This window comes from Acipenser ruthenus, chromosome 40, assembly GCF_902713425.1.
Source record: "Acipenser ruthenus chromosome 40, fAciRut3.2 maternal haplotype, whole genome shotgun sequence".
In the NCBI taxonomy this organism is placed as follows: Eukaryota; Metazoa; Chordata; class Actinopteri; order Acipenseriformes; family Acipenseridae; genus Acipenser; species Acipenser ruthenus.
The window spans coordinates 1,827,117-1,855,033 of NC_081228.1; the positions used below are offsets into that span (position 1 = coordinate 1,827,117).

Sequence of the window (27,917 nt, forward strand, 5' to 3'; positions counted from 1 at the left end):
TATTACTACTACTACTGTATCTGCTATGGTTTTACACTATTACTACTACTACTAATAATGATAATAATAATGATAATGATAGGGATAAATACTGTAGGTCAACGTAGAGCCGTTTCTCCTTAGTTATTGTTATTATTATAAGCAGGTGTTTTCTCCAGTACACTTGCTATAAGCCGATGGGATGGAAGTATGGGATAAAGTCTTTGGAGCGGATCTCTGGGTTATAAAGGACTCATCATTAACAGTATCTCGTCAATATGGTGAGGCAATTGGACAGGCAATCAAAGCGTTGGGCTGTGTGGTAAACATTGAGGAATACAAGACTATGGAGGTTATGCTACGATTCTGCTCAGTTTTATCTCCTTTTCTTGTTTGAGAACAACGTTCACTGGTTCTTTTCCAGTGAAACAATGGGTCTAATTGATTTCATATCCATCTTTTAAAAGTCTGTTAAAACAAACAGTAACAGCTGCTGAGTTCAGCAGGCCCAGGAGGGGGAGGTTTTTATTCAAATGATCCCTGGGATACACCCAGGCAGAGGCGAATACGTTGGACTAACAAAGAAAGATGTGTATCTGGGCTGAAGGACCACAGAACACACGTTTACAAAGAAAGTGCATCTTTCAGTAGACTCCCTGACATCTCCTTATCACCTGGACATAACTGAATGATAACACTGTTCCCATCACAGTGTGCCCACACAAGATGTTACATTTCCACTGCTGTCACCCGTAACCATGAAACACTCAAATAGAGCTGAATTCAGAAATACTAAAGGAAACTTGCTTCATAAATTCAGTGACAAATGTTTCAACTGGCAGCCTTTTTCAATGTCTTCAGCATGACTCTTCTAGTCAAAGTGTCTGTCCTTGAATTGACTGTGTTTCTTTTAGTATTTCTGAATTTCTATTGCTAAGGAGGACACTTCTGCTCATCAAAGCAATGCTGTTTGTAAATCACAAGTATATTCCATGTCTGTTGCCACCCCATATCTTTATGGATAAATTATTATTATTATTATTATTATTATTATTATTATTATTATTATTAGTTTATTTAGCAGACGCCTTTATCCAAGGCGACTTACAGAGACTCGGGTGTGTGAACTATGCATCAGCTGCAGAGTCACTTACAATTACGTCTCACCCAAAAGACGGAGCACAAGGAGGTGAAGTGACTTGCTCAGGATCTGTTGCCTACAGGAAGAAAGCATGTCGGTAGCAGTGGTACCAATCCATTTGAGCCTAGGCCCCAGAACATAACCCAGACTAGGCAAATTATCAATAATATAACAATACTGATTATTGTCCAACTTTGTATATTTTGTTGTAAATCTCTTTCAGGCTGGCCTGGTGATGTGATGTCGAATTCTTATTTCATCTTATCAGTGACTCGTATCCAATGAAATTAAACACTTTATACATTATTATTATTATTATTATTATTATTATTATTATTATTATTATTATTATTATTATTATTTAGTCATTTAGCATAAGCTTTTATCCAAAGTGACCGCTGCTGCAGAGTCACTTACAACAGGACCTCAGTTTTACATCTCATCCTGATCTGAAGAGAATAGTTTTTTGCCTATTTAGATCAAGAGCCTCACCTGCCTAAATCCTCTACTATATCCCACTTGCTGGGGAGTGTGCATTGTAGCAGGTGTAAGATTTATAGGGAAACTCACAAAGGTGTTTTATATGAAGTTGTTATGAACAGCTGTGCAATTTAATTTGCTGTATTCCTAAACTGATTTCCAGTTTTATAAATTAAAGGGTGTTTTGCCTTTCAGACAAAATGCAGCAAATAACAATTTTGGAGTCCATAAGAATAATTTTAAAATGAGAGAAGGCCATTTGGCCCAGAACCTTGTCAAGTTGAGTCTTGAAGGATCCAATAAGCTGACTAGTTAACCCATGCCATGCCCTCACCACTCTCTGTGTGAAGAAGCGGCATTGTGAACTTCCTCCTGAGAATTGAATAGCATTTTGATATTCTCAAAGCCATTTATACCAAATTGTTATGTGCAATGCCATGTATAAACTCATCTTACTTGAATGCTTTTAGGAATGGCTCCAAGGTAGGTGAGCGAATGCACAAACTCCTGCCAAGCTGCTGACAGTTCCAAGTTCTATATTGTATGGTTACTCCGTGGCCCTTCTAACACTATAACAGCATGCATTGAGTGCACAGCCTTTGAATTTACAGTAGGATCCCTGCAAAGGGACCCAGCAAAATGCTCTCAATAGTGATCTGTTCCTAATGTATGGAGATTTTCAGAAGTGATCTTAATGTGGAGCTGATTGATCTTCAACTGGAGGTGCCACAAGGTTTATTAGGATATGTGAGCTACAGTTGCTTTAAAACAGCCCCTGAGGTAACCTTTTCTGTTGCACCTGCTCCAGATATCTCCAGCTGGAAGCCAGGGTGCTAATTTGCTAACACATGTAATTGAAGCAGACACTGGATAATCCAGTTATAAAAGTTATAGCAAAAAGCAACAATACCTACATTATGTGTTTGTGAACTAACAATATTAGATGTAGGGTACAACTAAAATAATAATCAAGGAGACAAACTTTATACCAAACAATCCAATAGGCAAAAGTCTGCTTTTTTTGTTTTACCGCCACAACGAATACTAACCAAATGGCGCACGCAAAGCAGCAAGGATTTTTTTTTTTAAAAGATGTTTCTGATAGGCTTCCTAATAATAAGATACATCATAGTCGTGGCTGAGTCCGTTGGGTGAGGGAGAGGGGTTGTTAAACAAATTCTTTATAAAAAATAAAAATCTCGTGATCGTTTTGTGTTTTTTTTTTACTTAATTAAAAATGAAAAATAAATAGTATTATTTACATCGATGTACAAATATATCTGTATGTGTTTGATAAGTATGGTAAAGCAAATTACAGTAAAGTTATTTTGTATCTTGCTCTTAATTGTACTGTAATTCTTGATATTTTTTTTTTGTATACAACTTTAAGTCGCCCTGGGTAAGGGCGTCTGCTAAGAAATAAATAAATGCATAATAATAATAATAATAATAATAATAATAATAATAATAATAATAATAATAATAATAATAAAAAGAAACAAAGATAAACTATGATAGATGCATAAAACTCCTAAATTACTGTGCCAATGTTAGCTTTTATAAAGGCGGTGTCTGATTCTGAAGGGGTTAAATACGATTTGCAGGTGTCTCTCGGTTTTGTGTACCAGTGCCCTTGGCATCAAACGATGTTTGAAAATTAAAGACAAGGAGAGGCCTTGAATAGGCTTTTTGTCAGTTCATGTATTCATACTGGCGTGTTCTGTGGTTAATGCGATAGGCGCCGAGATCATGAATATAACAATAAATACGTCACGTAATTATTGTTAGATTTGGTATACAGCTGGCTAATGTTATTTGCTTGCTTCAATGTGTGAAAAAACGACGTTTCTTAAAGGGGACTGCCTTTTAATGTGTTATAGGTAACTGTAAAACATAGGGTATGGTTATTAACACTGAGATTAGCGAATCGTTTATTGCAGTCTGTAATAACCCTTATAAAAGTTTACCACGGTATTTCTGCACAGTATTTATTTATGTATTTATGTTTTACTATACCTCGCTAATCTTTACAATGCTTAGCAATGCTTTACCATTCATTCACTATACTTTATTACGCTTTGCACTTCTAAACTTTTATAAGGGAATCCTTGCTTAGTAGCACAAGATGAAACCGAGGGCTACTTATCGTAATGGAGAAAGAAGTTTGGGCGGATTTTCTGTTCACTTTAAGTTGACTATAAAGAGATTTATATTTTCATATTAACATTTCATTTCTTTACTTATCTCAGAAAACAATGTACAGGGTGTCCCATAAGGCAATAGGCAATAGGCACCATAGGCAATATTAGATAATGAATAATGCCGATTAGGCTTTCTCTGTTAAACCGGGCAGCCACATCCCGCTGACAGATCAACAAAAAAATACATCTGTTCCTTTTTGCTTAAAGCTATTTGACTAGGAATAATAATTACAATGTGTTGCACATTTCTGGCCTTGTATGTTTCGTTGTTTCTTCACACAATGGAGAGACTGTAAACGAACCGGCCTGTCAAAGAGGTTACCTTTTTGTTTTATGAAGGCTAAACTGTGGGAGACTGCTATATATTACATCTTACTGTTAAAGTAAACATGATAGTGGAAAGTTCCGCATGTTCTGTGGCCCCAGAGTTGCATAGCATTGTATGTATGTATTTATTTCTGTATGTATTTATTTTTTACAACACTTCAGTGTGGAAGGTTGCATAAATCCGGTGATGCTTTTGGCCTTCATTGTAATCTGGTTTCATTTTTGCCTGTTAGAAATTGATAACCAAATGTCTTCGTCGGTGCCCCCCCTCCCCCACATATTTGGATATGATGGTTTTATTTGCAATTATTTTGTTTAAAGTTTCTGGGTTTAAATGTTGCGAAGAGCATTGTGCTTCACACACAGCATTGTCCCTTCACTCGGACTGCAGAATTACACCACTGCGTGCCTGAGTCTGGCAGGCGTTACATTTAAACTATACCGTTTATTGATTATTTCTCTTTGTAATTATGCGACAGCTCTATTTATTTGCCCTGCAAGCAGACGGTAAGTAGTTTTAAATATGTTATTGCAAGGGGATAACTGATTTATATGTTCCATCCAGAACCATTTACTTAAAAAAAATGTCGAAATATATATATATATATTCTACATATGTTATATATTAATTTAGATTTTAATAAAAACTAAACAGGAAATGCATGTTTATAATGTATAATGTATATGTGTATAGAGTTGCTTAATGAGCTTCGGTTTGTAATGCTGCTTAATTGTTGGACAAGTCAACAAAAAATGTAATTTATCGGTTATAAATAGCACATTATCGACTGTATAGACTTAAGTATATAATGTGCACCTAGCTTAACAACTACTTTAGAAACAGTATTTTAAATTACCATTCATAATATTAACGGACAAAGTGAGATATAGTTTTATTTGTGTTAATAATATACAGCACGAACTAGCTTTGTACTAAAATGTAAATAATACTGACCTAAATATTTAACTTATAAAATATATACATGTATGTATTTAAGAATACATTTTTACATTTAATGTGTAAATAATTCTTACTTTATGTATGTATGTATCTGTCTTTTAAACAATAAAGACACAGAATGCTTATTTCTAAAATATATTTCCTTTTTTTTTTAATACAGAATATTCCAAAAGAGTGTACCAGGGAGTCCGGGTAAAACATACAGTGAAGGATCTGCTAGCGGAGAAGAGATCAAGACAGACCAATGTGCCGGGCCGATATAACGTAAGAGAACTGAACAACCAGTATAATTAACTTTGGTCTGTTTGTAGATCAGTTAACCTTTCTTTCTTTCTTTCTTTCTTTCTTTCTTTCATAAGAAAATTAAATATATCGTATTCACTAATCGCTAATGGTATCATAGGGGCTCAGTTTTGTATATGCTATTGCAAAGGAATTCGATTTTTGACCATTCGTGTGTATGAATATGCTTTTATGAAACCAGATATCTGAGATGAAAAAAAGATTAGCGAGCCTTTGTTGATAAAATCCAGCATATTTAATAATAATAATAATAATAATAATAATAATAATAGACATCAAATCTTTTACATGCTTGCAGTCTAGTCGCTTTTATGGTTTAAACAAGCAAGCTAAGAAAGCCAGATGAATAAACACCTGGTGCATTTGTTTTGCTGTGTACCACAGCATAGCCCTGCCTGGGGTATTGTTGAACCAGGGAGCAAACTGTTTGCTCTGTTCGTGCAGAGGCAGTCGACTCTTTCATGTGGGTGGTGTCTGTTGTATAAAAGCTCACTTCAACTTGCTCACTTGGAGGCCTTGCTTGTATCTCCTCTGTATATCAGCCCGTAATGCCTGCTGTATTGCAGTTACGAATTTTAACGACATCATTTCCATATGGATCCTTCAAACAGGCGGCGAGGCATATCGACTCGGCTACAGGGAAGTCTTACCATTGGCAAATTTCATTCAAATCAAGTCCTCAGAATTTGGTTGCCCTCCAAGCTAACCTGCATTGATAGCAACCTTTCATGTTTGCAGTATGCAAACCTCGGAGCTCGTCCTCTGCCACAAGCAGGGGAGACAGGGACGGTGCGAGGAGGATGCTACCTCAATTCCTCCAGGGCATGACGACATGGGGGTAGTGTACAGGTGGATAATAATGCGACACAAAATGTGCTAATGTCGTTTTGTGGAGTAAATGGCTTTGAGAATCTAGCCCATACTCTGAAATGAATTCACGTTGATTTTCTTTTCTTTTCTAGACTAAGAGTATTATTATAATTGTGCTTTAGATGTTTAATCTGGGCATTTCCTTTACATTAGTTAATAAGAGCTTGTGAATGCTAGAGGTCGATTAATCACTGTGGAGATACTCACACTCTTTATTCCATTGTTATCACAAAGAAAAAAAAAAGCACCCAATAAAGTTATCAAACCAGAAATTAACAAGTGCGGCATTTCTTTCATGAAATACTTTTTGTATTTAGTATTTACATTATTAAATGCAATTTAATAATGTAAATGCAGTAAATCTGTGCACCTATTCGATTGCTCTGTAAGCTATTAAAACCTTTACTTGTAATTTATTTTGTGATTTTCGATAGATTTCACTTTTGTACGTGTTTATTTTACTTTCCTGAGCTGTAAAAGAGCTAATATATTTGACATTACTTTATATAAACTGACATTGAAGCGAGTGAGGTGGATTTGTATGTATTTATAAATGTAAAGTCATGTTTCTGAATGGTTTATAGCTCTGATGTAGTTTATGTGCAAATCCCCTTAATAAATCTATTTCAGGGACACAGTATTTCTGTGCAAAGCATCTGAAATGAATTGTAGTCAATTAAGTTACATGCTATTCCATTTGACTAACTTCCTTAAGGGACTGAGCACAGTTAATTCCGTGTTTACTAGATATGCAGCAGATTGTACTTGTACAACACACTTTTTTTATATAGAAATTTGCTTACGTTTTCTTCAACTTGCCCTAGAGTTAGGGTCATATCATGCAAACACATTTACACATTTACATTGCAACTATGCATAATAACATTGTAACTATGTGTAATTACACATGCATTTACTAGGTAACGACTATGTGAATACACAGTAATTAGATGCACTTAAGGTAGAGTGTTACCTCAAAGTGTTTCTTTTTGAAATGTTAAACAGAAAACAAGCTGTTTAAATACATGTCTAGCCATGTTTGAGGGGCTATTATTAAGGTTAAAGTAATTGATTTCGTAAATGATTTCTGTTTAATAGTTGAGATTAGCTACAATCACAAATTGCATAACCTTGCCCTAATAATATCCAATTTGACTTCTTCAAAGGGAGTAAGAATAAAAATTATACAACCTTCCACAAACCTTCAGTACTGCACAGAAATGATGACAGATCTGTCCAGCAGTACTGTTTTAAAATATATATATATAGATGGTAGGGTTTTATTTCCTCTACACAGTATAGTTGTGCCCCAAATATAACCCACAGTACAAATAATCTTTCTTTTGATTGCGCAATAGTTTAGTTTTAGGTTTCTCAAGCACCAATTCCTATCACTCAGAAGTGATAGGGCTTTTAATTGCAAAGTTCCCTGTCTATGTAACTACGGTCCTGTATGGGTATTGGGTGTTAACCTAAAGACAAAGCTTTTTACCAGGTTAAGTTAGACATTGCTCTGAAGAGATCTCCTGTAAGGGTCATTATGTAAATCAGCATTGTATTGTGTGTATTGTATGTGTATTGATCAAACTATTGCTTTGTATTTTAGAGTGGAGCTAATACTTCTCAGCCAGCGTTTGTCCAGATGTCAGGTAAGAATGTGTTTAAACACATCATGATCGCTTCAATAACTCCAAGGCAGATATCCCTCAGGTGAACATAAACAAACCCTTGAGGCTTTTGTAAAATTAAGGACATGTTAAAAAAAAGAATTATAGCACTGTAGTGATTAGATCACTTGTGATCTCGACACACTGTAACTACATTTTGTTATGTTTTTCCCCTGTTCTTAATGAGCGACCGTACATTTGAATGTTATACACAACATAAATATGAAGACAGGTGCCTATTTCAAAAGGCAATATTCACTGTGGTAGGCCATGTTTCGAAAGCGTTTCCATGTAGTAACTCATTTTATAAGATCTCTATAGCACTCATGTTGGAGTAGAGGCTAAGAAAATATGATACATATTTTGCAAAGGTAGATTTTCAGAGAGTAATCAAATAATTTACATTGTATTAAACTAGCAAGAACTTCAGCACAATGGTGGTATTCCATTAACTGTATCTAACTTCCAATACTGCTGTACAACTATAAGTCAGCAAACATTGCTGTTAAGGCCTTTATATGCTTTGTTTAAATATTGTTTTATATATATATATATATATATATATATATATATATATATATATATATATATACAGGGAATACTGCGTGTCACACCATTTGTGCATCTGTGCAATATAAATTTAAATTCAGTAATAAATTAATAAAAGTCTAGCAAAGTAAAATAAAACAGTAAGCACTGTAAAACCTAGGGATATGGAAAGCATATTCAAAAACATGGCAAACCATAGCAAGCTATGGTAAATGAATTGCATAACCACGGGAAAAGCATGGGAAAGCTAGTATATCGTGGTAAACATTTAGAAGGGATAATAGGCTGATTCTAGTAGATTTGAAAGCTAGGTTAAACTAGCCTTTATGCAGCTATATAACAGAATGTTGTTCATTGTCCTCGACAGGTTCACACATGCTGTCTGGATATTATGGAATGAGAAGATCATTTTTATCTGAGTCTGAGTTCTCGCACTGTCACCCAAGCAAGCAGTTTGCAGCCGATGTTTACTCCTCATCCCTTGGAGGAAAGCCCCTGTCATGTGACCCCTCGTCGGTTTCTGGGTACACTCCGCTAATAGACAGCTATTACCCCGAGTCCTTCGGAGACTATCGTAGCGCTGCTTTCTCTTCTGGAGGCAGCCCCATCTTCCCCCAGTCAGCGCTTCCATCCCTCCTGCCACCATTCTCTGGAGATTCAGCTCACTTTCTTCTGGTGTGTATTAACGTGACAAAATGATCTTTAATGGCACCGTTATTTATCTTTTCAACGGTTAATGTGTTTAAAAATTGTGCAGATATTGACAGCAGTTAACTGGTCATAACATCTTCTGTATTTTATAGGTATGTTCAAAAACACTTGAGGTGTTACAATTTATCTAGTTTAAATAGGACAGCATTGTCAGAACTGTATAATGTCTCTCACTCTCTCGAAAATCTTTGTTTTTACCCATTTCCCAGCCACTAACTCCTACTGCTATTACTGCACAGCCAATTCCCTAACACGTCATTTGTTCCAGCTTCAAAACATCATGTGCTTCCAATTTAGTTCCTGATAAAATAAATGCCCCACCCTGTACGCTGCTTTGTAGTGAATTGGCCTTGTTTTCTTTAACCCACAGAGAGACTCGTGGGAGCAGACAGTGCCTGACAGCATCAGCCAAGGGGAGGGTCTTTGTCCGGACGCGATGCCATCAATTCCACCCAGCAACTCCTTGACGAACCACGAGTCTGGGAGCCCCTCTCAGTACCGGTCCACAGCTCGGAGCTCCAGCATTGGAGGCACCCAACCCTACTCCCTCCACTCCCTTGATGACATTCATTATCCGCCAGCTTACCCTGGCACTTCCAGCTACTCCACCTGCCCTCCTTACATGACTGTGCCCAACGACCTGGCTTCCAAGTTGCCCCACCTCGCCTCCGAAGACTCGGACAACCCAGCGACCTCTATAAATGACACCCCGTCCTGGACAAAGGATGATGGGAGCAACACGTGGTCACCATATGAAGTCCGGAGGCCATACTAATTATAAGACAAAACAAAGACTTATGAGCTTCACCGGCTAAGTCCGTATGAGGACTAACAATTTTGAAGAAGAGACTATTATTCATTCTTTTGTCGTTTTTTTATTTTATTTGTATGTTCTTTGATATAAATCTGAAGTCTGAAGAGTTGGTACAAGGGACTATATTAGTTATTTTCCTGTATAAAGCATTGCTAAGTCAGGCTGACTAAAATGCCAGGCCTCTGTTTTTGGGAACACTATTTCTGTGCATCTGGAGGTCAAAGGGATTTATATATGTATATAAAGAACAAGCAACACAAAGCGCTACTGTAATAGCAGTGCGGAGGCAGCAGTGTGGAGTAGTGGTTAGGGCTCTGGACTCTTGACCGGAGGGTTGTGGGTTCAATCCCCAGTGGGGGACACTGCTGTTGTACCCTTGAGCAAGGTGCTTTACCTAGATTGCTCCAGTAAAAAAAAAACCCAACTGTATAAATGGGTAATTGTATGTAAAAATAATGTGATATCTTGTAACAATTGTAAGTCGCCCTGGATAAGGGCGTCTGCTAAGAAATAAATAATAATAATAATAATAATATATCAATTCTGATCAATGCCATTTGGTGGGATTTTATCAAAAATGACAGTGCCATTTGGTGTGACTTATTCTGTAGCTCCCAAGCAGACTTCATGGTACAGGAGAGTAGTCGGAAAACAAGCCATTGTGTTTCCAAAAATAGCAAAAAAATTTACTTCCTCGCCAAACAACTACACCCGGTACATAAAAAAGCACCAACAGACTTCTCAAAGAAATGTTTGTCTACTGTTATAACACCTTTCTTTATCAGTTTCTTTTTACTACTGCTGTATTTTTGTATGAGAGCGTGTTTAAAGATATAGTTAAAGAGGGAAACGGGGTAAATATTTGAGGAAATTATTCAGCATCAGTGTCTTTGCAAATTATGTATTTATCTATGACAAACCAGGGTGGTATATAAACTTTTTTGTTTGTTTCTAAATGGAATGCCCTGGACCCTATGCCTTTTTTTTTACAGGTTTTCTGAAAATGAGACAACAAACTGCTTATACATTCTCACTAGCTTTAGAACACTGATGTTTTTTTAAATGTTTTTACCTTTCTTAATAAAATCATGCACACTTTTTTGGAACTAGAAATAAATAATTAAAATGAACTGCGGGGTCCTAAAACACTGATGTGGGATTTTGTTTATCACCCCAAACCCACGTTCTAATGCTCATTTCTATGGGAGTTGAAATGTGCCCCACAAAACACCTGTAACCTTTTGGTAATGACATGCTATCAACTGCAATTCTTCTATCTCAAGCTGGTAAACTTTACCGGTAATTTACTATAGATTCTCAATGTTAGTGTACACTCTTGTTGTGACTGTATGATATATGGATAGACGTGTAAAACAATATTGGTGTGTCGATTGAAAATCATTTGGAAACATAATGGTTTTTTTGTTTTATTTTGTTTTTGAACATTTTTGTGAAGGACAGTGAGCATTTCAAAAACGTTCTACTTCTGTATATAAATTCATCCGGTAACTTGCGGAGTAGCACAGGAATTTGCTGCTTTGCTAACAGGAACAATCGCTGGAAACGTGTCGATAAACTCGCTGAACAGCTAACTCTGTACATACCTCTACATTCCCGTAAATATTGAAACATTAAACACAAACCTTAAGAAAAGTCAACTAGTTGTGGCTGTCGTTTTTGTCTTGTTCAGACAACACCAGTGGTAGCCATGCACCTAATTAATGAATGGCTGTCTGTCCTATTTACAGCAATACTATAAAACAGAAAAGAAAGGGAACCATTGTCTGCTGCGCTATCTGATAATGTCATGATAAGAGCAGTCAGCTAGAGCCCCGAACGACGTCATATCTTACAGTTATCAGCATTTCCCGTTTACTGTGACCGGAAATTGCATCCGATAATGGTGTCTGCTAAGGCATAAATATTGCATGTGTAAGAATCCAGGTAAGAACGTAAGAAAATGTGCAATTAAAGTGCAGTTGGGTACACTTTGTATATTTAGAGTACAGGGATGTAACTAACACCATACTAATGCATGGAGCTGTCTGGATGTTCTTGCGCTATACATTGTAAAGAAATAGTACTTGATGCAAGATATATACAATTAGGTATACTTATAAAGTCAACTCTCCGCTGTATAATCAAGAAGTGGCGTATGTTTTAATGATCTGAACAGTAGCAGATAGCAGCGCTATTTAACCCTGTATTATTCTAACTGGTGTTTTTACCCAAGGAGTGATTAGTGATTGAATAGTAGAATTGCTACATACATTTAAAAATACAGTCAAATGAGGACCATGTTTATGTGACTATGATTATGGTTATTCATTTTAAGGGCTGCATGTTTTAGCTAATTGAAAAAGACACACTCAATACTTCGAGTCGTTAAGACAAGCAAGGAAGGAGGAAGCTAACCCCACTTTTGGGGAATGTTAACAAACTGGAGGATCCACATGGCCTGCTGTAATTGTGTATACACTGTATAGAAGGATAAACACCGCATTATATTTGAAGTTAGTATGTGTTGTGTTGGTGGTCCCTTCTTGTTTAAGAGATGTCATGTTGCACAGTTTGGATGACAGGACCAGAAAATGATGTATCTCATAGAGACACTCCTACACGTGGCGTGTTAACTGATTATACATTTTTAAAAATTTGGAACTTTGGAACTATCATTAAGTATAAACAACGTCTGTGAATGTCTATTCACTGCTTCAGAGTACAAAACACCAAAGAACACTGACATGAACCAGATACAACAGCGCCCCCTGGTGGTTTTACAGCATTATTTCTCTCTTGTTTATAACCCAGGCAGACTTAAAAAGGGTGGCTGATTTATAACAACGACACCAGACCCAACAGGTAGAGCAGGTCCAGATCAAGCGCTTGAATGGACGTCGGGTGTAGTAGCCGTTAGAGGGCGCTAAAAAGCGTTGTTGAAATAATAGTAAAAATTACTTTAATAATAACACAGTTAGGTTTAGAGGTTGAGATTAGGTTAGTTGCCAGACATTAGGTTTAGGAGTAGGGGGTAGATTTAGGGGTTAGTAGGCTAGTAGGTACCTACTGGCCCATTACTATGGGATGATTTTTGCTTGATAACGTCGCATTCAATCGACTGATCTCAATGAGGACTCCATAATGTGTTATCAATTAAACTATATATATATATATATATATATATATATATATATATATATATATATATATATATATATATATATATATATATATATATATATATTCATACATACATATACATACATACATACATACATACACACACGCACGCACGCACACCCACGCACGCACGCACACACATACACAGGCTACTAGCGATTTCAGGGCTAATAAGACGGATAGAAATGTTATTTTTATTCAGTTAAAGGGGTAAGATGATATAATTAAGTATTACTCAATCAATTAACAAGTATAATAATTAATTCAACTTAATTGGCTGCTTTAACCGATTAGTACTAATCTTGGAGTATTTTACCTAAAATAACATTAGGTACAACGAGATTAGTGCTAATCGGGGTCTGTGAAACCAGCCTTAAAAACCAAATAATATATACCAACAACAACAACAACAACAACAACAACAACAACAATAATAATAATAATAATAATAATAATAATAATAATAATAATAATATATTTAGCAGTTGTCATGTCTTATTACAACCCCTTGGTTCTGTCAGACCTTGCTCTTGTGGTTTATGGTGTCCCAGGACCCCTCAGTGGAATTATATTCTAGAATCGAGCTGTAGCCCAGCTATTGTATTTGTTTATGTCAAACCGACTGGATGCTACACTTTACGGGTCACAGTCAAACTTGCATGTTAGCTAGTCCTGGATTGAAGCTTGGATTGAAGCATAACGTTAATCTAAAAACAAATGCATGTAAATCTGAAAAAAAGAAAAAAAAATACAAATATATTGAAATAACTTCTCTAATTACTTCTGTTAAAACCAACAACTTTGCTGAATTGCGAGTTCCATACCGACGAACACACTCTAGCAATGTCATTATGTGCAGAGGTAAAAACACATGTTTAAAATTGTTTTGCTTTGGTATAAATATGTATTTTCTTAGGTTTGGCCAAATTGTGGGTACAGGGATATTATAAACCCAGGGTTTTAATTCACACGAGAACACTTTGCATGTCCAGAAAGGCGCTACAGAGACAAACTAACTAACGTCTGTATCGTCTTCATTCATCTGTGTGCTTTATCAAACAAATGGGGATGGCTAAATAAACAGGACTGTGCACACTCTCATAACGGCCGAGGAGGCTGTTACGGCAACTGTACGAGCAGCAAGCTGCAACACTGACGTCAAAGGACTCATCTGTTCTGCAAAAGAGGCTGCTAAAACAGACAACTACCTAATTTGCCTATTTTTTTTAACAAAAGAAGATAAAAGCTGACACACTACTCAATCTCAGACAATAGTGCAATAAGAATCCTTCATGATGCAGAGACGTCGAAGGCATGCCATAGTAAAGGCATCCTTTATCCATAGGCTATATCAAAATAAATAAATGGATTGCTTCCTAAAAGCCGGCAGACAACTGTAATGTAAACCTTATGTGGGCTGGGGTTTGATCCCAGTGAAATGTATGCTCAGAATTAGAAATAAACACTCGACAATGTTAACGAAGTGCACGTTACTAGTTTTTGCTACACAGCAAAAAATGAAAAAAAGATTTGAAATGGAAACTTTTTGTTTATTATTTAAGACGTGTTTCCGATTCGTGGAGCATTATGGTAATTAAAAAAAAAATTAAATTGCTATAGCATGCAAATATATAACCGACCGTCTCCTATAAATACCAATCCACGAACCGCCATGAAGGTACGATATCATTTTAGTTTGCTGACCCAAAGCAGCGATGCTTTCAACAGCTCACTTTATACCAGCTTAACCAGCAGCTCAACACCCGTGTCTAATTAAATAATCAACCGATTACATTTCCTAAGAATGCATACACTTCCAGGTGCAGCCCGGTACAGTGACAAGCGTAGGCCTAAGCACTGTAGACATTCCTGGTAAAATATTATCAGTAGGCTATAAAAAGAATTACTGTGGCCAAAAGTTTTGCATCACCTAGAATTTTAGGACTGAGGCATTTAATACAAAATAAAATAACGATATGAAGATAATTTAGATCTTTTATTTAACATCATGTAATCAAAGGAACTACAAAATGATATCTGAAAAGTCTATGTGAAGCCACAATAGTTGTACAGTATTTCATGTTAGATGTAAAAATGTCACATTTTGCTTTTTTTTCTTCTTCAGTTTTTCGTTAAGACTATGGAAAACTACAACGCGGTATGTAATTCAATATGTTAACGTAACATTATTCAGCAGGTTTCATTCGACTCAATGAAAGGTGTATTAAAATGCAATCCTTTGTTTAAATCCCTGGCTTGCCTGTAACCGTGCTCAGAGGTGTCGTTAAACTCCTGCACGAATATCCACTTCTGGCTCACAAAATGTCTCCACAGCTAAAGCTTCCTCTCACAGTTGTGCTTTGGGGAATGTACACAAACTGGCTTGTCAACAATATATAGCGAAGTGCACAGAGGCCATAACTAAGAATATTATTAACTAATAGCTAAGAATATTATTAACTAAGAATATATATTAACGACGTGATCCCAGATGACTACTGGTCCTCATTCAATGCAAACACAAATAAATTAGCTGTCAAACTGCAGTAACAGTCATTCGCTATCGTTTCAGCCCGCACTGCCGCACCACAGCAGACGAGGCACCATCCGGTGAAACCCTTGATCTGTTGATGAGCCCCCTAATCAAAGCCAGTTTGAAAACTTTGCATGTCATAGATTAGGCTCCTAACCCATTACACCTGGTATCAGTTAAGACACACTTTTTAAATTAATATTGATCCAACGGTTGAGGTATTTTATGGCCTCCATAATGGATGAAGCCAAAATTATTATGAAAATCAAACGATTTTTTTTTTTATGATTATTTTGGCTAAAGCTTCTAGCAGCATTTTGACAGCAGATGGCGGTGTTTCCTCAGAAAATGATTTTACTTTGTTAGTTGTTTCCTCGAACAGAGCAACACAGTGCCCGAGGGAGTGGTTCTTTGAGTTATATGTGCTGTTTTATGTTATTTAAAAAAAAAAAAAATACATGTAAAATCGGGTTGTTTACCCCAGTACGAATTGCATGTCTGTATGTTTCCCATCTTATTGTATTTTATTTAGGATTAGACGAACGATGTCTAACAAACCCCGCAGAGTTTTCATGTATAGGATGGCAATGCCCTCAAGCGATGTAGAAATGTTTTACCTTTTAACCTTAGCACCGTACTTAATAATTAAACTGTTTTAACCAGGTCGGGCACGGGTACCATGCTCCATAACAACCGCGTGTTTTCGTAGCTTAAAGTAACTGATTCCAAAATAACTTTTTGGAAGGATTTTTGTTTTTGAGGTTAGGAATGTTCTGTTCAACTTTTCTTTCAAATGCTTTATATAGATTTTTCAAATTGCACGTGTTGTATAAATGATTTGCGTATTTGTTTCCGACACCTAATGAAACACAGGTAAAGCCGTTCAATCCGGCTGATGAAAATGAATGTATACTGACTGTTTCTAGGCAAGAAGTCCTACTGTAAGCTGCAAAGATGCTTCGAAAAGTCAAAATGATACTCACATGTTTACAATTCGGGGATGGGATACAGTTATCTACATAACCTAACCAACATTTACATGTAATAATAATAATAATAATAATAATAATAATAATAATAATAATAATAATATCACTTAAATGCACACTTGCTGCATGTAACATTGTTATTTGTTCAAATATATCTTGATTTGGGTCATAGAAAGTAGTATGGAGTAGTGGTTAGGGCTCTGGACTCTTGACTGGAGGGTCGTGGGTTCAATCCCAGGTGGGGGACACTGCTGTTGTACCCTTGAGCAAGGTACTTTACCTCGACTGTTCCAGTAAAAACCCAACTGTATAAATGGGTAACTGTATGTAAAAATAATGTGGTATCTTGTAACAATTGTAAGTCGCCCTGAATAAGGGCGTCTGCTAAGAAATAAATAATAATAATTAATATAATGGCAAGAATGATGCAATACTAACATTACAATTGAGATTGAATCAAGTGTAAAACTGTTGTGTGTATTGGAGAAAAATACATTTAAAAAAATAAATTAAAACAAAAGATAGGAGATAGGGATGGGTAATTGATGTAGAGATCGCTTGACTGGAACTTTAGCATGGTATGGGAAAAGACGTCAGTTCGTCGATGAAACGTACAAGACAAACTCGAAAGAGAGAGCATGCACATACCCCATTGAGACACACACACTCATTTGAATGGGTACTTTCGACGGTCTGGATTTAAAAGCGTTTTGAGCCACGAGTATAAGGCTCTTAAGGAGGCAGTGTGGTCCAGTGGTTAAAGTCCAATGGGCTTGTAACGAGAAGGTCAAGGGTTCAAATCCCACCTCTGCCACTGACTGCCTCACTGTGTGACCCTGACCAAATCACCTAACCTCCTTGTGCTCCATCCTGCGGTCGATGTCCTATTGTAAGTGACTCTGCATGCATCGTTCACAGCCTCCCCCTGTAAAGCGCATTGTGATGGTGGTCCACTACGAAAGGCGCTATATAAAGATATTGGATCAAGGCGCCTGCCAGATTAATAAATAATAATATTGTCCAAAACGTTTCTTTAAAACACACATTTTATGTTGATATACGAATAGGAACTGGAAATATATAATATATAATATATCAACATACCCCCCCCCCCCCCCCCCCCCCCCAACCCCCCCCCCCAGTTCTTAAAAGGCATAACATTTAATTAATTAAATTCAAATGTTATGAAATACAGTTGTTTCCAAGTAGTTTCGTAATAGCAAAGCTCATTAAAAAGATGCTCAACATCTTCCAGCAGGTACATGGGGTAGAATGATTAACATGGGTGTGTTACAACTGCTCAATACAACTTTATTAAAATCATCCGAATAGTTAATTCACGAATACGAGATATAAGATGATCAACGCCGCTGTGATTTCATAGAAGGCTTGCAAGCTGTGAATGCTGTTAGCATGTGGTCGCGAGGATAGAGGCAGCATCATGCCACGCCCACAAACTATCAAGTTTTATTAAAAAAAGTGAAAAATGCTGCTAAAATGATCAAATATGAACATCAAACCGACACCTCATATTACAAAATCATGTTAAGATGCTGTGTGTACAATTTGGAAGTATTTGGACGTGGCACTTGTCTGTAACATGGAAATTGCGAACCTTCTTAGGGGACATAATGCATCCGTTTCAAAAGGCGGATAAAATGATTAAAATGTCACCTTGTTTAGGGTCTGAGGGTCAATTTGCATCAAACCCTATTACAAGGGACCTTCTCCTAGGTATTGATGCACTGTGTACCACTGAATGATACCTCTTTTTGTAGAGCCTTTGAATATTCAAATTGAAAGTATAGCGCAATCATTGATCGTCAAATCATTGGGTTCTGGAGGTTTTAAATAGTTGGCATGTGAGGAGAAAAAGTCAAACTTATATTTTACAAGCTGTAATACAATATTATTCTATGCCCTCAGCCTGATCTCAGACTAACTTGAGATTTTCAGTCACTTTTGCAAATATTTAATTCCATATATTGAACTTAGAAGCGCTTGGCTGAGCCTTTCCTAGCAACAATTTGTGAAGATTTTCAGCGTTTATTTTTTCACGTCTCCCAACATGTCTGGTAAGTTTATTGTTTATTTATTTAATTTGGTGCTTTTGGTTGTTTCTTCCAATCGTCCTTTTCATTTACCTGCAAGATATAAAATGCAAGGATGTTAGTTAATGGCATGGAATCCATCACAGTTGCTGTTAACTATTTTTCCACAGAGAGAAAAAAAGAAAACTACGGTTAACACATACAAGTATTTTTTTCTTCTTCTTCTATAACTTTACACATGTACAAGGAAAGCAGTTTTGACACTTTTACCGGTAAAATAAACATGTGCGTGTGGCGGGTATAATCTGAACCAGCGTTTCCATTCAAAGAACGTACACTTCCTTAGGTGAAGCACGCTTATGTTAACTAACTTTCAAACTCAGGTGCGCTTACAGCGCTTTCTGTCCTCGGGTCTTCAGTTGTTTTTTAGTAAGCATTTGTTGATATATATATATATATTTTTGTAACATTTTGTAAAATGCATTCGATTATGAAAGGCAAATAGTGATCGGAAAATAAACACGTGACCGTAATAGTGGTTGGGGGGTACAGTTAATGATTTTAGAAAAAAATAAATGTATATTACGTTTCTGTTCGTTACAGAAAAAAAAAACTATATACAGACGTAATTTACAGTAAGGACAGGAGCATAAGCTTTGTGGGTGATGATTAAGCGTGGCCGTTGAAACAGGGCGTATCTTTCAATGCGCCAACTTTTTAAAACCCTACTAAATAACGCAGACATCTTAATATATGAATATTTATTAGGTCCGTGCTGGCGTTTTTCTACTTTCACATTACACTTTTTATTTATTTATTTATTTATTTATTACCGGTAATAGCCTATAATACATTGTTTTTTGTTTGGTTTTAAAATACAGCAGTTACTAGATGCCTTTTATTTTTCTAGCCAAGGTGTGGCGTTGTTTGTAAGAGAAACATTTTAGGAAGTATTCTACCTGGGTCGCTATAACAAATAAACAAACAAACCCTAATTTGCACACTCTCGGAGTATTCAAATACGATAAGGTCCCAGTTCTCAAAATCACAGTAGAAGGCTCTTAAAAGGCATTTTAGTACGTTCTCTAGGTTGGCTGGGCGCCTAAACTATACTTACTTTTACGCACTCCAAGGTTTAATCATTTCATGCAAAATACACCATAGTTTTTATTTGTTTTGTTAAATGCACAAATTCGCCACAGCCACGTAATATAACTGCATTCAGAAGCCTTAAATGTGCTTTATACCAAAACTGCTTACGTAGGCTATTCTCTTTCTTAGTTAATAACAACGCATTTAAACAATAAGTGTTGTGTTTTCTTATTTGTTTTTGGTACTTAAAACATTACTTACATCTTCGCTCTGTCGCTTACTTCTATTACACAGTTACATCTATCGTGATCGTTAAGATCCCCGGTTCAAGCAACATGTTTTTCTTTAGCTGTAAATCCGCAAGTTTTGTTCTCGTCCTGGTAATTTCGTTATGTGCCTTTTGGAGTTCAACCCAAAAATTATAACCAGGTGACTTAAACACCAGCGTTTGAGGCAACAATACATTTCATCAATTTTCCTAGCATTATTTTGTCAAAAACAATAAAAAAATACTTTTGTCTAAAATGTACTAATGGCGCTTCCACACAGCGTCTGTCTTCAAGTAAAATGCAGTTCTGTAATCTGAACCTTTAACCTCTTCACTGCCGCCCTAGCTTGAAAAAAGATATATTTATTCTTATTTGGGTGCATTTAGGCAGTCTGTTTTAACATTATCTCCTAAAAGTAGAATATGCAAGTGGTATATGTGCACGTGTGTCGTGTATCTAGTCACATTGTACTAATTTAGATGGAAAATAGTTAAATTGTTACATTTGTACAGAGTATTCAGCAATCTATGGGCGGACCTATTGAAACCCATTAGAAGTAAAATGGCAAATGACATTCAAGAACCAGAGGCCATTTTAACAGAAGAAATATCTGCGCATTATCTCGTTTTATCTTTACCAAACATTCTGTATTAGTAGTAGTGAGGGTAGCGTCATTGGATTTAGGTGGTTCTGGTTATATCTGGTTTGCTGAGAAATGTGTACACAGTTTAGTGACGTCATGAAAACCCATATAAAGAATCAGACAGCTGCACACTTGTATTCACAAGTATGAGTGGAGCGCCCATATATTTAAAGATTTTACGCGCGTAAAAACGCTTCCAACTGGACAAATGCAATTTTTAAAAAATGCAAATGTCATAACAAATGCAATCTGGTGTATACCTTATAAAAACTATATTACCCCGATCACCCCACCTAAACCTAAGTTATCTGTTACCAACACATAGAACATGACAATCCCATTGATAATACCTTGTGATTTATATCACTGTATTTTAATATTAAACAGCAACGACCTCTTACTCCTAAAAGCGCGCTACAGGTTCGTAAATGTGTATCGCTTTTCACGTGTCTGTTTCAATTGGTGTGTTATTTATTTTTTATTTATTTATTTATTTATTTTAATAGGAATAAATAAGACCAAGGTTTACCAGGGAGTGAGAGTCAAGACTACTGTGAAAGAATTACTACAACAGAGGAGGGCGCTTCAGGCAGCCGAAAGAGCAACGCAGGTAAGACAACTCAAGCTGTCATTAACTCTCCCCCCCCCCCCCCCCTCCCCCCTGCAGGCCAAGTAGAAAACAGCACCCGTGCCCCAAGGTGCAATACATTGGGAGTGCAAACTGCAGTAACCAGTGATATAATGAAGTCATGTATTATAGAAAAGCCGTATAGGAGATGTGTAATATTGTAGACACAGTTGTGAAATGCTACAGAAATAAAACTGACAAAAAAATGCAGCACAGAAGCAGTCTGCAACACTTTTTTTTTTTAATAAAAACATTTTAAGACCAACACCACCACCCCCCCCCCCCCCCCCCCCGTGTCCAATGAAAGCTATTTATTTCCTTGGATAAACTTTTATATTCCACTCATTCCACCATGCTATGCAGCAATATACTGTAAAAAATAACATAGTTTATGAAAAGTTTCAACAAAATAACATTCCATTCTTGTAAAAACGTTATGACCCCTCAACACCCAAATCCGCTCAACAAGGAAACTGCATTGTTTTAAACGCTTCGTCAACTCTGATAAGATTTCCCAGTGCGTGTTTTGGTTCGCACCCGAGGGGTATCGTTTGCGCAGTAACCCGTGTCAAAACAGCTCCCGTGTAAGCATACACGTCCCCGTTGAGTTCGGACATGTCTGAACGCACAGGCATGGACTATGGTTCTATTCATTCTAAGCCAACACGGTAAAAAAAATAAAAATAAAATAAACAAGGGTGTTTGAAATCTGGGAAGCATGCCTATTTAATAGTTTATTCATGTGTATCCTCGTTTTGCAATAATAGGCACATAGAGAAATAAAACAACCCCCTAGCTAATACCCGTTAGTGGTGCTGTATGGAGATGTAAGGTAACACTGGCCCCTCTCCAACAAACTCAAAACAGCTGATCCGGAAGAAGCCGCACTTTCTAATAATCCAAGATGTGTTTTCTGGAAGTGCGCAGCGGTCATTATTTTTTTACTACAATCACACATCACTTGTATAATTATTTCACAAGACGGTGTACCGGTGATCATTATTCATTCATTTCAGATTCGTAAAGAGCTTATTAACAGAAGAAGCATCAACTTACCCGATAAGAAATAATAATAAAAACAGTTCAATTCATGTTAAGGCTTCATGGTTGTGTGAGCCTGTTTTATTTTAACCATTTTCTTTCTTTCTTTCTTTTTGGCAGATATATCAAAGTACCGATAACAGCGTACAGTTTCCAAGTCACACATCCTTTGCTGGTAGGTTGAAAATTCACCGATGACCCTTTTTTCACGTGGCTCTCCTTAGAGTTGGTTTCATATTCAAATCACAGACCCTGAAACCCCTAGGTCCAATGCAGATGAGTTTTGAGAACGGATCAGATCCTGGCTTGTTTAAAATAAAGCTGTCTCAGCTCAAGATCAGAGATTAGATGCGTTCTTTTGGAAGTTAGAAATCGCTTTCTTTTCAATAGGCCTAGAATCATCGAATCTTTTTGGTACCCTGGTCGGTGCCAATCTTCCTTTGTTTCATTAGAATCCGCCCATTTTATAGGTCGGCATTTTGAATATTGAGCAAGTTCACAGTTACATGGCAAAGCACTTTCTTGGAATAAATAAAGTAGGGATTAAATAAAATGAATTTGTTTAAAAAATTGGCCAAGACTGAGTTAAGTACATTTAATTCCCAGCAGGTATATACCATTAGCAGGTATATATATATATATATATATATATATATATATATATATATATATATATATATATATATATATAGTAATTCAATTTAGTAGTTCTACCCTATATGCCCCTTATAAAATAAAATATAATAAAATAAAATGACAAAAAATAATGTGTATGCCATTATTACATTTAAAACATACCTGAAATATTGTACCATTCGATTTTAGATCAATACTGACAATGCAATAAAAGAAAAAAGGCCACACATTATCAAACTGACTTAATAACAGGGTTCATTTATTTGAAAGACTTATACAGTTCTTCACTGCTGCAAGAATTGAGTAACAGTGTCAGAAAAACTATTTTAAGTGTAGGGTGTTTGCATCAGGGTTTGCACATCTAACTATACAATGCTGGTGTGTGTTGGAATCCTGGTACAAGTTAAAACCCGTTTTTATAAGCTTTATCAAAATGTAACGATTTCTACAAAGAAAATAAATCATTTTTTGAGACTTTCCAGCTAAAGTCCTTTTTATCTGTAACAAGGTCTTATTTGATGCTCTCAGAGAACCAAGTATTCAAACACTGCTGCCAAAGTACATTTATGTTGAAACAAAAAAATAAATAAAACCAAAACAATAAAAAAAACTTACATTACAAGTTTCCTCGCCCTTCAGCTGGGAAGAATGTGTGGATTGTTTTTTACAAGGAGAGACAGAAGAATCGATTGATAAACTATTCTCTTTTTCTGTTTAGTCATAACCCCCCTTTATAAACGTGTATTCAAATGTGATTTTACTGTTGGCTGGAGATCTCATGACATCACTTGTGAAGTCGGTACTAATTTAAATGTCTTCTTCATTTGGTAGCTCCATATTACACAGCCCCTGCAAACACAGCTGAGACCAACTGTTTCCAGCCCGGCCAGTATACGGACAACTTTTCATACGAGCAGATGGTGTCTAATGCTTTGGAAAACCAGCAGATTATGGATATGCTCATGCAACCAGACAATTACACGGCAAGCGCACTGTATCCTATGCCAATCGCCCAGCACGGCTCCTATGGAAACTACCAGCAAGGAGCTGACCATTACAACTCAGCAATGGTAAGCATAAAGTCTAGAATATCCCATTCATTCGGGTGTATGCGTTCATGAATAGATCACATATACTGGAATCATGTTGTCTGATCAACGTATGTATGACGTTTGAAGGTAGACAGGGATACACTTTGAATTGAAAGAATAATAATACGTTTCTCTCTGTCTACCTGCAGTTTAGTATAAAGAAAACACGTCAAAAGGTGTTTAAGAACACGTTTTCAATAATAATAATAATAATAATAATAATAATAATAATAATAATAATAATAATAATAATAATTTGTACGTTCGAAATACTGTTATTGTCGGGGTTTTTTTTTTGCATAATCATAATTAATTCCACCTTTCTATTGTCCAGGCACCCAGTTCTATATCTGACTCTTCCAATGTATCCAGCCCGGTGGATTACAGCAGTTATTCACCTCCGCAGAGTTACTCGTCCGCATCGTCGAGTTACGGCTCCCCCACCCACGTGGACCCGCGGCACTACGGTTCGATCCCAGAAGATTGCCACTCCCACCACTGCACGCTTCCATACGGCTGCTGCTTGTCGCAGGCTCCCAGTCCCCAAGCCCACATGAATCAGCTTCCTGAATACATCCCATACTCCACCTCCGACTGCTTATATTCCTCCGCCATGACAGAAGAGAGCTTTATTAGGCGAGAACCGAACAACTGGGATATGTGCTACCTTTAAAGCTGTTAAATACGGGTTATAGTTGTGTGGCTGTGGTCGTACCTGTACTGCCAATAGAAATCAAGACTGTCAGGAACAATTACGTCATGTTTGGAGTGCCGATGTAACGAACGCGGCTTAAGAATGACCGCACCATGAACCGCTTGTCCCCATTGAAGTGAATGGATGTTGACCGTTGAGCAAATGTTATGTTTTTATGTCCTGTGGGTTTTTTTTTTTAATCTTGTATATTTTTCAATTTTGAACACATTTGTACATATATTTTTGTTTTGTTTTTATCATGAACAACAATAATAATAATAAAATCCTATAAAACATTTTTTTTATATATATATTGTGTATGTCTTTAAAGTTGCAGCGTCCCAAATTGAAACCTGTTATTATAGGAGAGCAGCAGGTATGTATTGCCTATTTTACACATTCAGATCTGCTAATTTAACATCTCAAGATTCTCCTCCCATTTTCTAATAGGCCTGCTGTGTGTATTGATCAGTTTGTGGTATTTCCGGTATCAGTTCACAATGACTGAGGCATGGCATGTGTTCTTCACTGGTGCAATGGTGAGTGCCATGGCCAGCACCATACATCACGTCACAAAGATGTGCATTGTGATTGGTTTGCGTTACGTTGTTGCCTGTGCGTTGCCAGCTTGTCGCCTGCATGCCTGTCTCTCGTGTGACCACCTCAAACTGCAAGGCAACACGAGAGACGCGCATGTAACTGGATCCCTTAATCTTCCAGTCCAAGGGCTGATAACAAATCCACCACGCTAAACAGGGCTTGGTTCAAATCCATTGGGGCTTAGTGTTAAACCAACCACCAGAGGGACCCTAAATAGTATGAGTCAAAGAAACATTGTCACTGAGAAAGAAATGCAATGGAAATAAGGACAGCAGAAGGCTTTCCCCAATTCACACCAGACCCCATAGGCATGCAAGATTTCATATCAACCCTCCTTAGTTACTGAAGAAGAAGAAGAAGAAGAAGAAGAAGAAGAAGAAGAAGAAGAAGAAGAAGAAGAAGAAGAAGAAGAAGAAGAAGAAGAAATGTATTGTTTAACCTCCTTCTGTTTACTTGCTATATTTCCACATCTTTATATAATATGAAGTGGGCCCTTGATACTGATGTGATACAACCATCTGCATTTTGTATTTGTAAGAGCCCACTTGTATTAAGGTGGAAAGGACGTCACATTAAAATGAGCCTATACTGTTAATGTATTGTTCTTAAATAGTGTTAATGCAATACACTGTAAGGTGCTGTGTAAGATACAAGCTGATTTTCACCCATTCAAGTGGCAAAGCCATGGATAACAGCTCTGACCTCTCCTGGGCTTAAGAAACATCAATCAATACCAAAATATAATACTACAAGAAACTCTCCCACACTTGTTTATTCCTTCATTTCTACACGCTTGTTGTGCCAACAGTGGGGGCCTACAAGATACAGGTACGGCTATCATATGTCATTACTTGACTTGACATATTGTCATTGGTATGAGTCCTTTTAAATAAAAGGCATATGCACAGTTCCCAGTGCATGCCAGCTAGGAAATTACTCAGCCTACGTTTGGCAACTGCAAGCCAATTTGTTTTTTCACTTAACACCTGCATGCAATCTGTTTAACTGATAAACTATTTAAGATGGAAATTAAAATCTGGGAGGAATAGCTCCAAGCGGCCATCTCAGCAACCCCCATTGCTTCTACCTGCAGCAGGCATTTTGTGGAAACTCTCAGGAATAGTGTATGAACATTATGTTTTCTATGGGCTTCAGTGCTATAAATCATACTAAGCTGTAGGATTGGCAGACCATTTAGTCCCACAGGCCCCGACACACCCTGAATGAACTGAAGATCTTATCACACACACAAAAGCCTTTTTTTTTTTTTTTTTTTTGGCTGAGTTTGGCATTTATAGCGCTACATGTTTCTGCTAGCATTTTGTGCAAACATCTGCTTGCAGTGCTGTTGAAACAAATGTCATAAGGTTTGTCTTTCAGCATCTCATAAACCAGAGCCGAACCCACAACTTTCTTTTTTTTCTACTCTCCTCCTCTTCCTCGTCTAACATTGCTGTTAAAGCAGCATGCATTGTGATTGGTTTGCGTTACGTTGTTGCCTGTGCGTTGCCAGCTTGTCGCCTGCATGCCTGTCTCTCGTGTGACCACCTCAAACTGCAAGGCAACACGAGAGACACACATGTGACCCAGGGCTTTAGTAGTTCTTGGAGATAGGATGGCCCAAATTCATGAAGGACCTTATGACTTATTACGGCAACTTTAAAATCAGTTGGGTAACCACTGGAATATTGAGAAAGACGATGCAGACTTCAAAGACAACAGCATTCGAAAATATGTAAAAACTACAGCACCCCGATTCTTTATAGGTTTCTATATCCTGTGTCTGCATATCAAAAGTGGATTGGAGATCAGATCATGTTTAACACAAGGAATGGAATGAATGAAATAAGCAGGTCTGGTCTAGCATGGGTAACACATCTTGCACACAAAAAGGGGACTTTGCATGATTTTGCTAATGTGAATAATATTTGCAAATCTAGGTGTGTACTGTAACACAAGAAAGTGAGTTATTATTTGGAACACTGAAATATGACTTTAGAAAGCAGCACACACACCATATATCTATATATCTATATATCTATATATATCTATATATATCTATATATCTATATATATCTATCACAATTTAAAGTGAAAACTGCACCACCAGCCAAATCCACTGAAATATACTATAGTATTTAATGACTAAACTAGAAAAAAACAATTGTGTTTTGGGACAGTATTCTATATGCTATCTTACTATCTGTCTGTGGAGTTTCATTGACTATTCTAATTTGATCCAAGACCTCCACACTGACTGTTTGCGTTGGCGCTACCCTCCCAAGGTTACTGTTTTGTAAATGAACCCTTTCATTCTGTGTGTCACGTGTATTGTCATCAAAAAACTCCAGATCCCATCAGCCCCAGAGTAGCCCTGAAGGCAGGCTGATGGCTACAAGTGATTCCTTTAAAAACCTCAAAGATATACAAAAAAAAAAAAAAAAAAAAACTTAACACAAAAGAAATG

General features: G+C 36.8%; 2 protein-coding genes across 4 annotated transcripts in view; both read left to right on the forward strand.

The window, feature by feature from the left end:
• LOC131708110 (POU class 2 homeobox associating-factor 2-like) overlaps positions 1-11,314 on the forward strand; it is a 50,347-nt gene extending 39,033 nt beyond the window's left edge. For 2 of the 3 annotated variants that reach the window (XM_059010287.1, XM_059010286.1), the window contains exons 2-5: positions 5,250-5,353; positions 7,869-7,911; positions 8,846-9,153; positions 9,560-11,314. In XM_059010287.1, the coding sequence (XP_058866270.1) occupies positions 7,905-7,911; positions 8,846-9,153; positions 9,560-9,964 (720 nt within the window). In that variant the 5' untranslated portion in view covers positions 5,250-5,353; positions 7,869-7,904 and the 3' untranslated portion in view covers positions 9,965-11,314. Of the gene's footprint in view, positions 1-4,201; positions 4,636-5,249; positions 5,354-7,868; positions 7,912-8,845; positions 9,154-9,559 lie in introns of those variants that run through there. The other variant, XM_059010285.1, reaches the window with a different exon arrangement.
• A 7,295-nt stretch (positions 11,315-18,609) lies between these two features.
• LOC131708106 (POU class 2 homeobox associating factor 3-like) lies at positions 18,610-25,157 on the forward strand. Its single transcript, XM_059010241.1, has 5 exons — positions 18,610-18,780; positions 21,267-21,370; positions 22,550-22,604; positions 23,897-24,135; positions 24,491-25,157. The coding sequence occupies exons 1-5, from the start codon at positions 18,774-18,776 to the stop codon at positions 24,827-24,829; spliced, it is 744 nt and encodes a 247-aa protein (XP_058866224.1). The 5' UTR covers positions 18,610-18,773; the 3' UTR covers positions 24,830-25,157.
• Positions 25,158-27,917: the final 2,760 nt, after the last annotated feature.

What these genes read in the sequence shown, in the direction of transcription:
- LOC131708106 (XM_059010241.1), top strand. An exon ending in CAGCCGAAAGAGCAACGCAG is followed by an intron (nt 21,371 to 22,549) that starts GTAAGACAACTC and finishes TCTTTTTGGCAG; the next exon opens with ATATATCAAAGTACCGATAA. An exon ending in AAGTCACACATCCTTTGCTG is followed by an intron (nt 22,605 to 23,896) that starts GTAGGTTGAAAA and finishes TTCATTTGGTAG; the next exon opens with CTCCATATTACACAGCCCCT.